At 42.8% G+C, this 13,025-nt stretch overlaps 1 protein-coding gene across 1 annotated transcript in view; it reads right to left on the bottom strand.

Moving 5' to 3' along the window:
* LOC142666631 (uncharacterized) overlaps window positions 1-13,025 on the bottom strand; it is a 49,569-nt gene that overhangs the window by 34,481 nt on the left and 2,063 nt on the right. Inside the window, exons 4-5 of the mRNA XM_075846804.1 lie at window positions 9,531-9,628; window positions 9,250-9,364 (exon numbers count right to left, since the gene is read on the bottom strand). Of these exons, the coding sequence (XP_075702919.1) occupies window positions 9,250-9,364; window positions 9,531-9,628 (213 nt within the window). The remainder of the gene's footprint in view (window positions 1-9,249; window positions 9,365-9,530; window positions 9,629-13,025) is intronic.

The raw sequence follows: 13,025 nt of genomic DNA, 5'->3' as shown, positions 1-13,025 counted from the left end.
CCCTTTTATTATGCCCTGATGTACCCCGGACAGATTACATATGCCCCCACATTATAAAACTGAAATACCAGCGAAACCCAAAACAGAAAAACTACCAAGCAAAATATGCGCTCCAAAAGCAAAATGGTGTGCCTCCATTCTGAGCCCTGCAGCGTGCCCAAACAGCAGTTTGCATCCACATATATGGCATCGCCATACAAAGGAGAACACGCTTAACGTTTTATGAAGTATTTGTCTTCAGTGGCACAAACTGGGCACAACATATTATGCACTAAAATGGCATATCAGTGGAAAATTGCAATATTCACACCATCCGCTGTGCATTAACCCGTTTGCGCACTATGACTTAATAGCACGTCATGGTGCGGGGCTTGATGTATGGAGCGGACTCACGTGCTGAGCCCGCTCCATACGCTGCCAGTGTCGTCTGTGTATTACAGCTGACACCCGGGACTAACGGACAGGAACAGCGATCATGCTGTTACAGGAGCCTGTAAAAATAACAATATACTGCAATACATTAGTATTGCAGTATATTGTACCAGCGATCCAATATGATCGCTGGTACAAGTCCCCTAAGGGGACTAATAAAATGTGTAGAAGAATTAAAGTTATTAGTAGTGAGAAAGAAAAAAGTTTAAAGTTAAAAAAAAAAAAAGACTTTTCCCATTTTTCTTCTAAAGTAATGTAAAAAAATATACAGAATTGATATCACTACGTCCGTAAAAGGCCGAACTATTACAATATACCATTATTTAACTCGCATGGTGAACACCGTAAAAAACTTAATTTAAACCGCCAAAATCGCTGTAGTTTGTTTTTACTGCACAGCGAAAGCTGTAAAAACGAAAACCCCAAAAAATGGAATCAGATTTTTTTCCTATATTACTATATTTTCCTATTTTTTTTCAGTTTCCCAGTACTTTTTATGGCACTTTAAATGGTATCAATAGAAACTACAATTCCTCCAGCAAGAAATAATCCCTCACAACACTCTACTGGCGGAAAAAGAAAAAAGTTATGGTTCATGGAAGGCGGGTAGTGAAAAACGAAAATAAGAAAGCAAAAAATGAATCAGTCCTGAAAGGGTTAATTCATTTCTAATGAAAAAAATGTATGCCCACATGTGGGGTATTTCCGTACCCGGGAGAAATAGCTTTACAAAAATTGGTTGTTTATTTCTCCTTTATCCCTTGTGAAAATGAGAAAATTCAACATTTTAGTGGAAAAAAATTGTGATATTAATTTTCTCCGCCTAATTATAATAAATTCTGCAAAAGACCCCTGGAGTCTAAATGCTCACTATACCCCTAGAAAAATTCCTTGAGGGGTGTTTCCAAAATGGGGTAACTTGGGGGGCTTCCACTGTTTTGGTCCCTCCATGGCACCGAAAAACAATCCAGCAAAATCCGTGCTCCAAAATCCAAATGGCGCTACTTCCCTTCTGAGCGCTGCCATGGGTCCAATCAGCAGTTTATTACCCCATTGGGGTATTGCCGTAGTCAGGAGAAAATGCTTTACATATGTTGTGGTTCTTTTTTTCCTTTATTCCTTGTAAAAATTTAAAATTTCTATGCTTTTTCAGAAAAAAAGTTGATTTTCATTTTCACTGCCTAATTCCACTAAATGCTGCAAAAAACCTGTGTGGTCAAAATGCTAACTATACCCCTAGATAAATTCCTTGAGAGGTGTGGTTTCCAAAATGGGGTCACTTTTGGGGGGTTTCCCCTGTTTTGGTCTCTCCAGGGCGTTGCAAACGCGACATGGCACTGAAAACCAATCCAATCCAGCAAAATCTGTGCTCCAAAATCCAAATGGCGCTACTTCCGTTCGGAGCCTTGCTGTGGGTCCAATCAGCAGTTTAGTACCACATATGGGGTATTGCCGTAATCGGGAGACATTGCTTTACATATGTTGGGGCGCATTTGATTTATTATTTCTTGCAAATTTCTATGTTTTTTCATTTTTACAGACTAATTCTAATAAATTTTGCGAAAAACATGTGTGGTCAAAATGCTAACTATACAGCTAGACAAATTCCTTGAGGGGTGTAGTTTCCAAAATGGGGTAACTTTTGGGGTGTTTCCACTGTTTTGGCACAACAAGACCTCTTCAAACCTGACAAGGTGCCTAAAATATATTCTGAAAAAAAGGAGGCCCAAAATCCACTGGGGGGCTCCTTTGCTTCTGAGGCCGGTGCTTTAGTCCATTATCACACTACAGCCACATGTGGGATATTTCTAAAAACTGCAGAATCTGGGCAATAAATATTGAGTTGCATTTCTCTGGTAAAACCTTCTGTGTTACAAAAAAAAATGTATTAGAAATGAATTTCGGCCAAAAAAATAAAATTTGTAAATTTCACCTCTACTTTGCTTTAATTCCTATGAAACGCCTAAAGGGTTAAAACACTTTGTGAATGCTGATTCGAATACCTTGAGGGGTGCAGTTTTCAAAATGGGGTGACTTCTGGGGATTTTCTAATATATAAGGCCCTCAAAGCCACCTCAGAACTGAACTGGTCCCTGAAAAAATGGCCTTTTGAAATTTTCTTTAAAATATGAGAAATTGCTGCTAAAGTTCTAAGCCTTGTAACGTCCTAGAAAAATAAAAGTGCGTTCAAAAAATGATGCAAACATAAAGTAGACATATGGGAAATGTTAGCTAGTAACTATTTTGCGTGGTATTACTAACTGTTTTACAAACCGAACAGATAAAAACAAGGACATATAACACAAAAACACCAAAAAAGGCCATACTTACAAATGGACACAGACAGGTCAGAAACGCTGATGAAGGAGAGTAAGCAGGTGCATTTAAATAATAATAGCCACTCCCACTAGTCTTGAGGGGAGTGGCGTGTGGTGCATAATATGTGTAGTAAAAAATAATAAATAAGTGTTTTGTCGTTTGGCTTAGCCCGCTCTATGCATTATCAAGGCGTCACAAATAGGCTTTTACCTGGCTATACACATTGCGCCTCATGACCCACACACTATCCCTCCATGTTTCACAAACTTGCACCCCATTATTCATTTTCATTTAGGCACTTTACTCACTACTGCCCCCTATATTTCACTTATATTATTATCACTTGCACATAAACTATTCATTTATTATTTTTTACTACACGTTATGCCCCACACGCCACTCCCCTCAAAACTAGTGGGAGTGGCTATTATTATTTAAATGCACCTGTTCTCTCCTTCATCAGAGTTTCTGACCTGTCTGTGTCCTTTTTTAAGTACGGCCTTTTTCGTTTTTTTTTCTGTTTTTTTTCTAGATACGTTTTCAGATACGTTTAAATTTAGAAAAATACAAATTTTTGCAAATTTTTTCTAAATTGCGGTGTTTTTCAGAGATAAATACCAAAATTATAGACAACATTTTTTCACTAACATAAAGTACAACATGTCACGAGAAAACAATCTCAGAATCGCTTGGATAGGTAAACGCATTCCAACGTTATTACCACATAAAGTAACACGTCAGATTTGAAAAAATTGGCTGTGTCCTGAAGGCCAAAGCAGGCTGGGTCCTGAAGGGGTTAAGGTCAAAACAGGCTTAGTCACTAAGGGGTTAAAGGTACTGGCACCCATCCATACATGCCAAACCACCCACACCACGCGTATCGAGATTAAAGTTGATATTTCTCTCCTATGCCAAGATGCACAGCACATCACAGAAAGGGTGATGGAGGTTGAAAATAGAGTCAGTACTCTTGAGGACCAAGCCTCGCCAATCTCTAGACGTCTTGGAGCAGTTGAACAGGGCCTCACCAGACTACATCAGCACCTGGATGATCAGGAGAACAGAATAAGGCGCTATAACCTTCGCTTTATAGGCTTGCAAGAGGGTTCGGAAGGCTCCTCTCCTGAATCCTTCTTGGAAAATCTGCTCACTACTACCTTCGGGAGGGAGAAATTTTCTGTTATGTTTGCAGTGGAGAGGGCACAGTGTATTCTGTCCAAACCTCTACCTCCGGGAGCTCCGCCACGCACATGTATCGCTAAACTCCTCAACTACCGGGACAGGGACGCTAGCCTTAAACTCAAGAGAAAAAGGATCAATTCTGTATGTTAACTCACAGATCTCAGTTTACCCTGATTTCTCTATTAAGGTCCAGAAGAAGAGCTTTATTCCTCACTGCCAAGAAAAATTTCAAAGAACTTGATCTCAAGTACACAATGATGTACCCTACACGGCAGTGTTCTAGCGGATGGCAGATCACATTTCTTCGCCGCTCCCCAAGAAGTCCTCGACTGGTTGGAAACTCGTCCTCGTGGTCAAGCTGGTTCTCCTCGTCGTCTGGATGCCTAATTGCTGTCATCTGTAGCTGTGTATCTCCACTGTCCCGCGGTTGCAAGCCTCTAGATCACTTCTCGTCTAACATTCTATGATGGAACTGTGGATTATTCGTTCACCGTATGGACACCTTCATTCTTCAGTATCTTTTTTTCTACTGGGCCCTTGGACCCTTCTTTCACATGCTATTTGATCATTACGGTTTGTAATTTGTACTACTGTTACAACTACTTTTAGTTTAAGGGATCCAAGACTTCATGCCTGCGCGCATGATGGTAGGGAGGGCGGTAGGGATTTGTTTCCACCTGTTTTTTTTTTTTGCATGTTTGTTTCCACAGTGCATATCACACTTCTAATTTTTACATGTCTCAGGTATGTTATGCTGCTTATATACTGGTCCGTCCTGATCGGTTGGGCCTAGGTCTGCACTTCAACACTTTGCCATGACTTCTGACTTAGTATCTTTTTTAACGTGGAGTGTAAGAGGTCTTAATGACCGCATTAGGAGGGCCCTTGTATTACGGTATTTACAAAAGCATGGCTGTGATATATGCCTTCAGGAGACCCACATGACAGATGACAAGCTCCGCCTTCTAAATAGACCCCGGATTGGTTGGTCATATCATTCCACAATCACTAATTTGGCCAGGTGAGTCTCATTATTGATAAAACGCTCTATCCATTTCCACCTAATAGATATGTCCTCGAACCCTAGTGGTAAATTTGTTCTGATACACTGTCTTCTTTATCATAAACCATTTCTCCTGATAGGGGTTTATGCTCCTCCTCCCTTTTCCCTCGCCACAATTAATGCCACAATTAATGCCACCCGTCTGTGCCTAGTATTTGGCTGGGGGATTTTAATTCCACCTGAGATAAGCATTTGGGCAAGTTGATCTGCCCTGACCAAAATCCTGTATCTCCGGCTCAATCCTCTCTCCATTTTCTCCTTTTAGAATTTATATTACAGATGCCTGGAGAACTATAAATCCCCTTACCCGACAATATTCTTGTTTCACTCCTCAATTTGAGGCTTTATCCCGTATTGACTTAATGCTAGTACACACTTCCTTCCTGACAGCTGTGGACTCTGCGGAGTATCTTTCTAGGTCTGTTTCGGATAACTCCCCTGGCCATCTACGTATTACACTCCCAAATATACAAAAAAAAAACCCTTGAACCCTTTTTGGCTGAAACCCCCCCCCCCCCCCCCCGTCTGACTATTTCCAGACCAAGTGGCATCAGTATTTTTCTTGACAATAACGGCAGCGCTTCTCCTTTAGTTGTGTGGTGCACCTTCAAGGCATACGCACATGGGGCACTCCCTGTAGCAATTAATGAATTGCAGAGGGGTTTGGCACATAACAAACTCAAACTGGCTAATGATGCTTTTGCAGCTGAACTTCAAGATATCAATAATCCGACTGGGGATCATAAATCAGAATGGCTTTGCAAAGTTCGTTTGTACCAAACTTCCTTAAATAATAAGGCTCAGAAAAAAAGCCTTCTTTTCCAAACAATCATATTATGAACATGGTGAAAAATGTGGTAAGCTTTTAGCCTGCATAGCCAAGGGTGATAGGGATGCTCCTGTGATATCACTGCTCGAGGTCTCAGATGGTGCCCAGTCCTCTGATCCACAGGTAATTTTATTTTGCTCATATTATGAAACATTATATTCCTCACACATATCCGCCTCCTCCACAGAAATCGCTGAATATCTAGAGCAGATAAACCTCTTCTCACTATCCCCTGCCCACAGGGAGTATTTAGATGGCTCTATTACTGTACAGGAGATTCTGGAGTCCTTGGCCTCCTTCCAGACGTCTAAATCACCCGGTAGTGATGGCCTGCCTATTGAATTTTACAGGGCCCATGCTGATTTTTTTTGGCTGCCTGTCTTCTGGAAGTTTACCAAACAGCATTGGACTCTGGAGAACTGCCGTGTTCAATTAGGGAAGCGTCGATAGTAGTACTGCCTAAGCCAAGAAAAAAACCCTATATTATGCGATTCCTACCGACCCATCTCGCTCCCCCAGACTGACATTAAAAGTTTCCCTAGATGCCGCTAAGGCTTTTGACTCAATAGAATTTCCTTTTTTAACACTTGCGAAATTTGGATTCAGACCCGAATTTATAAAATGGGTTAAATTATTATACTCTGCCCCATCATCAAGAGTGGCAGTAAATGGCTGGACTTCGGACCCCTTTCCCTTGTATAGAGGTACCCGACAAGGTTACCCTCTTTCCCCTCTACTATTTGCGCTGGCAGTGGAACCTCTTGCTGAAATACTTAGACAAGAACCCCGTATTATAGGTTTTAACCTCCCCCTGTACAGGAAAAGGTCAGCATGTATGCTGATGGACACCCTGTTATATCTCGCTGACCCTGGGGTGTCCCTGCATATAGTACTTTCCATAATGACACGTTTTGGTTCAATGTCTGGCTTATCCATTAATTGGTCAAACTCCCATATTTTACCTTTAGATATTTCGGCCCCTGTTGTCTCGGCGATCTCTACCCCACTCCTCTGGTCGACCTCTATTACGTATCTTGGTATACAGATTTCCAGATAAGCTTTTGATTTCGAAACATTGAATATCACCCCTTTGATTTCCTTTTTACGTACCAAAATTGACAGATGGAACTAATTGCTCCTATCTACAGCTGCAAGGGTGAGTTTAGTTAAAATGACCCTAATGCCTAAAATCCTGTATATTGTCAAGCAGTCTCCCTTATACCTCCCAGCCCGTTTACTACAGCGTATTGAGAGTATACTCACTTCCTTTGTATGGAATAATCTCTGACTCGCCACCGAGCCCTTAATCTGTTTACTGCCTATGGCCCATATCCAGTTGGCCCCTCCTACATTCCATGTATACATTATACGCTATAGATCCTCCACTTTCAAAGCGGTATAAATATGGGTCCTGACCTCCGCTGAATGTTACCCGATACGTTTATGTTAGGCCCCATGCACATGAACGTGCTTTTGCAGCCGCAATATCCCCCGAAAATCCACGGGAGAATTGCGGCCCCATTCATTCCTATGGGGCCATGCACACGACCGTGGTTCCACGGTCCATGCATGGCCCAGGAGCCCGGAACGCAGAAAGAACAGGCAAGTCTTATTACGGCCGTGTTCTGCGGTCCAGGCTCATAGCAAATAATGGCCGCGGCCATGTGCACGGCCGCAATTTTCAGGGGGCTTGCGAATGACACTCCGCCCCGACTGACCCAAAAATCACGCCCGTGCACATGGCTACGGTCGTGTGCATGAGGCCTTATACTTTTATGCCTCTATACCTGTGGAAACTGTTCGAGCTTCTAGTTAGCTGGTTATTTCTTTATATTATGCCTTAGGCGGTGATCAGCTCTACACGCTGCTTTATAAATATTCCAGGACTGAATAATTACCAGATACATTTCTCGCTTTGTATTATTTTGTATGCAATTGTTTTGTACGACATTTCTTTACTCGATATCTTTCACTGTCCTAATTGTCTTAACTTACTGTATTGAATTATTGTGTTCTTTTGTACTTGCAGTGGACATGTTGTCGACACATCTCAATGCTCTGTATTTACCTCTGATGTTTTACAATAAACTTTATTTGTGAATTAAAAAAAAACAAAAAAAAAAAAACTACAAATTAAAGTTAACCCCTTAACGCACCATCACGTGCCCATACGTCATAGGGCAGGGGGAGTTGTATGGAGCGGGCTCAGGCACTAAGGCAGCTGTCAGCTATGTATTACAGCTGACACCCAGGACTAACGGCCAGGAACAGAGATCGCTGAAAACTTTAATGTAACTATTTTTAACACTTTTTATTAGTTCCCCTAGGGGATTTCAACTAGAGATACTCAGATCGCTAGTTCAATACACTGCATAACTAATGTATCATAGCATATGGTCATTTTTACAGGCTCATGGTGCCCCTCCCCCCAAAATCTGATCTAAGCCTAGTGCATGCCCGGATTGATAGAACACCTTGTAAAGAACTTCTATGTGCAGTCACAGCTCCCTCAGGTCCTGCACTATGTATAACACATTGTCTGAAGTGTTAGGCTGGATTCACACGAGCATGTTACGTCCGTAAAGGACGGAACGTATTTCGGCCGCAAGTCCCGGACAGAGCACACTGCAGGGAGCCGGGCTCCTAGCATCATAGTTACGTACGACGCTAGGAGTCCCTGCCTCGCTGCGGGACAACTGTCCCGTACTGCAATTATGTTTTCAGTACAGGACAGTAGTTCCACGGAGAGGCAGTGACACGTAGCGTTGTACATAACTATGATGCTAGTAGCCCGGCTCCCTGCAGCGTGTTCGGTCCGGGACTTGCGGCCGAAATACGTTCCGTCCTTTACGGACGTAACATGCTCGTGTGAATCCAGCCTTACTGTAATGTAGAACTAAGGAGGAACCTCACCTTAAAAAGAGGACCTATCATGGTTTTTTCTTTTATTGCCCCGCGTGTCACGCTACAACTGCTCGATATGGCGCCTAATATGCTAATTTTGAGTAACGATGCAGAGAGGAGGAGACCTCAGTAGGTGTTGCCTCGTGCATCACTATCCAATTGGAGCGGATAGACTAACAGCGATGCAGGATACCTGCAGTAAATCTCACAAAATCAGCAAGTTTTCTGCATCGCTGTGAAGCGGTCCGCTCTGATTGAACAGCGCCACAGCAATGAACGAGGCAACGCCCACTGAGGGGAGATGAGGTCTCCTCCTCTCTGTACTTTTACTTACAATAAGCATATTAGGCACCAAACGGAGTAAGGGCTGTAGCGGGACAACTGGTAGGGGGGAGGAATAAAATTACAGCGCTGGAATTGGGAAGATGCCAGGAATAAGGGGAGGTATGTGGTTCAAAAAGCAAAACCATGACAGGTCTAAAAACTACGGAATTCACATTCTAAATTCATTATTACTGACCTGTGGTAACACCTCCTGGAATTTCATCCTCCACTTCACTCTTACACTGTTGATCGCCCCTCACCCGCTCTTCTTCTGATTCATCCTCTGTTTTAATATAACTCAGATCTTCCCCCTGATTTCACATATGTAACAATTCAGTAAAATACAGCAGAGATTGCGAAGAATCTAACAGATCAACATAAGAAACCACCAAAATCTATGACTACGTCTATGACCGCAGGACCAAAAAGATCCACACCCCCATATATAGATCTGGTATAGGGCTCAGCTTCATCTACCTGATGATTCTCTGGGACATTGTGATTTTCCTCTGGACAGTCCTGGGAATACAGAGGACTGGGACATCTCTCTGGTGGAATTCTCATACTGGATCCATCTGTAGGAAATACACAGTGACTGAATACATGACTACTGTATATCTGTCTATATATCTTCTCCCAACACTTCTATGTTTATTTATCAGAGCTTAAATTACACTGCTGAGGTTCTCACCCCCTGTGTTGATGTTCCTGCACCTTGTAAGCCTCAGGCATAAAGCAGACTGTGACCTACCAGAGCGAATGTCTTTTTTTATATTGGTTTCAGGTGACTAAACACTTTTTTTTTTTTTTTTTTAATTGACTTTTATTAAACGTTAATCAGTAAGTTCCATGTATTCCAAAATAGTACCAATGAAAACTACACCCCGTCCCGCATATAACAAACCCCCATATGGCCACATCGACAGAAAAATACTAAAGTTATAGACCGTGGAAAGTGGAGATGCAAAAACAAATAATTTTGCTTAAAAGCGTTTTTATTGTGCAAACGTAGTAAAACATAAAAATCCTATACATATGTGGTATCGCTGAATCGTACCGACCCATACAGTAAAAGGTAACATGTTACTAGCTCCACACAGTGAACTGCATAAATTTAAACCGCAAAAAACAATGCAAAAAAAGTTAATAAAAGTTGATCAATATATTATTTGTATGAAAAAATATGACATTAAAAAATAAAACCCATCCCGCAAAACATAAGCCCTCATACAGCTGTGTTGATGGAAAAATAAAAAAGTTATGACTCTTTAAATGCGACAATGAAAAAACAAATTAGAATGCCCGGTCATGAAGGCCAAATAAAGCTTGGCCGTTAAGGAGTTAAAGGGAATGTATTATCTCTAATTTTTTTTTTACAAAATAACTAAAACAATCTTCCTTCTAATCAGTTTTCTTTTCTTATTGTGGACTTTTTTTTAATTCTACTTTCTGTACATGATTATGAAGGCAGCCATCTCACCTGAGCAGCTGTTAACATTTAGAGATAAGCTTTACAGCAGCTACATGGACCATAGGAAACAATAGTCTGGAGCTGAACCTTTGACTTCTACGGGACAGTTTTCTAGTCGTGCTCGGTGACTTGCGCAGAGGTCATTGTGCAGGGCTATATATAGAGGCGTTACCTGTCAGTGTAATTCTGCTTGTGATCATAATGAGATGAATGCTGAGAAGTGATCTCTACAGAACAGGAAGGATCTGACTATTATGAATGTTGGATCCTCTGTTATCTACACTCCTCGACATTGAAATTGCAGTACCAAGTAGGGCAAGCCGTAAGGTTATGCAAATTGAGGAAGTAGCAGGTGTCTCTAAATATAACGGTTCTCACCGGTTTGTTCGTGGATCCTCGGTGTCGTCTGGGAGATGGTGCTTGGAACCCAGGCAACGCTTGGTACAGTGGGTAGAGGCGGTCGGATGGAAAGGCGTAAGTCAGGACAGGCAGCAGACGTCGTAACAGGTATGGAAGCAATAGGTCAAGGCAGGCGGTAGGCGGCGTAACGGGTATGGAAGCAATAGGTCAAGGCAGGCGGCAGGCAAGGAAAGACAAGTTCAGTCAGAGGTCAGCAACGGGAAATCCAGACAACGGCAGAAGGGAAGGAAACAGAGAACCAGGGCACAGAGAAACTCACGGGGAACTTGGTTGAACAAGCATGGATGAAAGGAAGGAGGAACCTTAAATAGGAAGCATTTTGAATTAAGGCGCGCGCTGGCCCTTTAAGACAGAATGAGTCAGCGCTTGCGCCCTCTAGTGACTGCAGTCGCACATCGAGGATGACGGCCGCGGAGGGAGGTAAGGGATGCACTTACCTGATGCCGCCCAGGGCAAGAAGAGCGTCCAGATCGGGTAAGTGGAGCTCGAGATGAGCATGCGGTAATGGAGGGCGCAGGAACCGGAGCAGAGGCTGTGGGGAAGGCGGGGAACGGCGCGGCAGCCATTACACTAAGATCTACAAATTACCCAATTTTCAAGCACCTAGATCCGATCTGTGGCATGTTAGAGGGGCATAAAAGCCGGATTGAAAGCAAACTTTTTTAGCCACATGAAACCTCAAAAATCAAGCGGATCAAGTGGTGTAGGATGATTGTATGATGCATCCTGTTCGATGACGTGCCAGTTATCGCCACTTGTTTCAAACTGAGTGGGACAGAATCCTTGAACTCAGAGACCTTGGTATATTACTCCGGCAGATTGATACGCGCCTAGGCCGAGATGTCAGCACTGTTCAACGTTGAGTCCTGGAGGTTGGGAGAACAACAACGAACGGGAGTAAGAGCAAAGGGTGCGCAGAGGCGAACCTCGGCACAGATGGATCGTCTGATTGGAAGAATGGCGCTAAGTGATCCATTCTGTACTGCAAGATAAATTGGACGTCGCATCCCATGCTTAGGGCGGTAACCAGTGTCGACACAAACCTTCAGAAGGTGTTTGAACGACATTGGGCTATGAGCCAGATGTGCCATTGACCACACGCCACCGCTCTTAAAGGCGATCATGGTGTACAGCAAGACGGCAATGGAGGAAGAAATAGAAGTCTATCCACTTCAGCAATTAGTCCCGCTTTTGTCTCGGGCACAGTGATAGCCGGAAATTGGTCTGAAAACCACATCGGCAACGCCATGGAGAGGCCTTGACAAGGGATAGTCACACCGGTCCTACTCCCAGGATTATGGTCTGAGTGTGGTAGGCTTCATTTCAGGTATAATAACAGCTCAGCGTTACATTGATTTGGTCGTGGAACCAGTTGTACGGCCATTTCCTCCAAAGTGTCCATAATGCCGTTTTTCAACAGGACAACGCCAGGCAACGACAGTGCTACTGTGATGTGAGCAGCCTGCGTGGCCTAAACGTGCTTTCATGGCCTGCAGCGTCTCCGGAAGTGCGTGGAAGTGCGTGTATTTCTGCGAGTGGCACTCATACTCGATACTGAATAAACCAAGATGTTTGGAATATTTGCTTTCCATTTTTTTTCATAATTTGCATATCATTAACATGTATATCAATCCTGTGATTTCCACAATGCCAAAACTTTTCCTTCTTAGGCCCTGTTCACACAGAGTTTTTTTATACGTTTTTTTGGCGCAGAAACCGCTCTGCAAAACTCGTCAAAAAACGCCCGAAAATGCCTCCCATTGAGTTCAATGGGAGGCAGACGAGTTTTTTTTACCACGAGTAAAAAAAACTCGTCGTGGTAAAAAGAAGCAACATGACCCATCTTGAGGCGGTTTCCACCTCCAAAACCCCATTTCAATGAGTCAGAAAGAGGAAAAGAAAAACCTCGACGAGTGTTTTGACGAGTTTTTGTCAAACCACTGTGCAAAAACCTACTGGAGCAGTTTTTGCAGGAGGAATTTTCCTCCTGCAAAAAACTCTGTGTGAACACAGCCTTATAGTGTTGCAATTTCAATGTTGAGGATATAGGAGTTACCGGTCAGTGTAATGGTCAGTCTATT

This window comes from Rhinoderma darwinii, chromosome 1 (assembly GCF_050947455.1).
Source record: "Rhinoderma darwinii isolate aRhiDar2 chromosome 1, aRhiDar2.hap1, whole genome shotgun sequence".
Lineage (NCBI taxonomy): Eukaryota > Metazoa > Chordata > Amphibia > Anura > Rhinodermatidae > Rhinoderma > Rhinoderma darwinii.
This window is presented reverse-complemented; position numbering and strand designations above follow the sequence as displayed.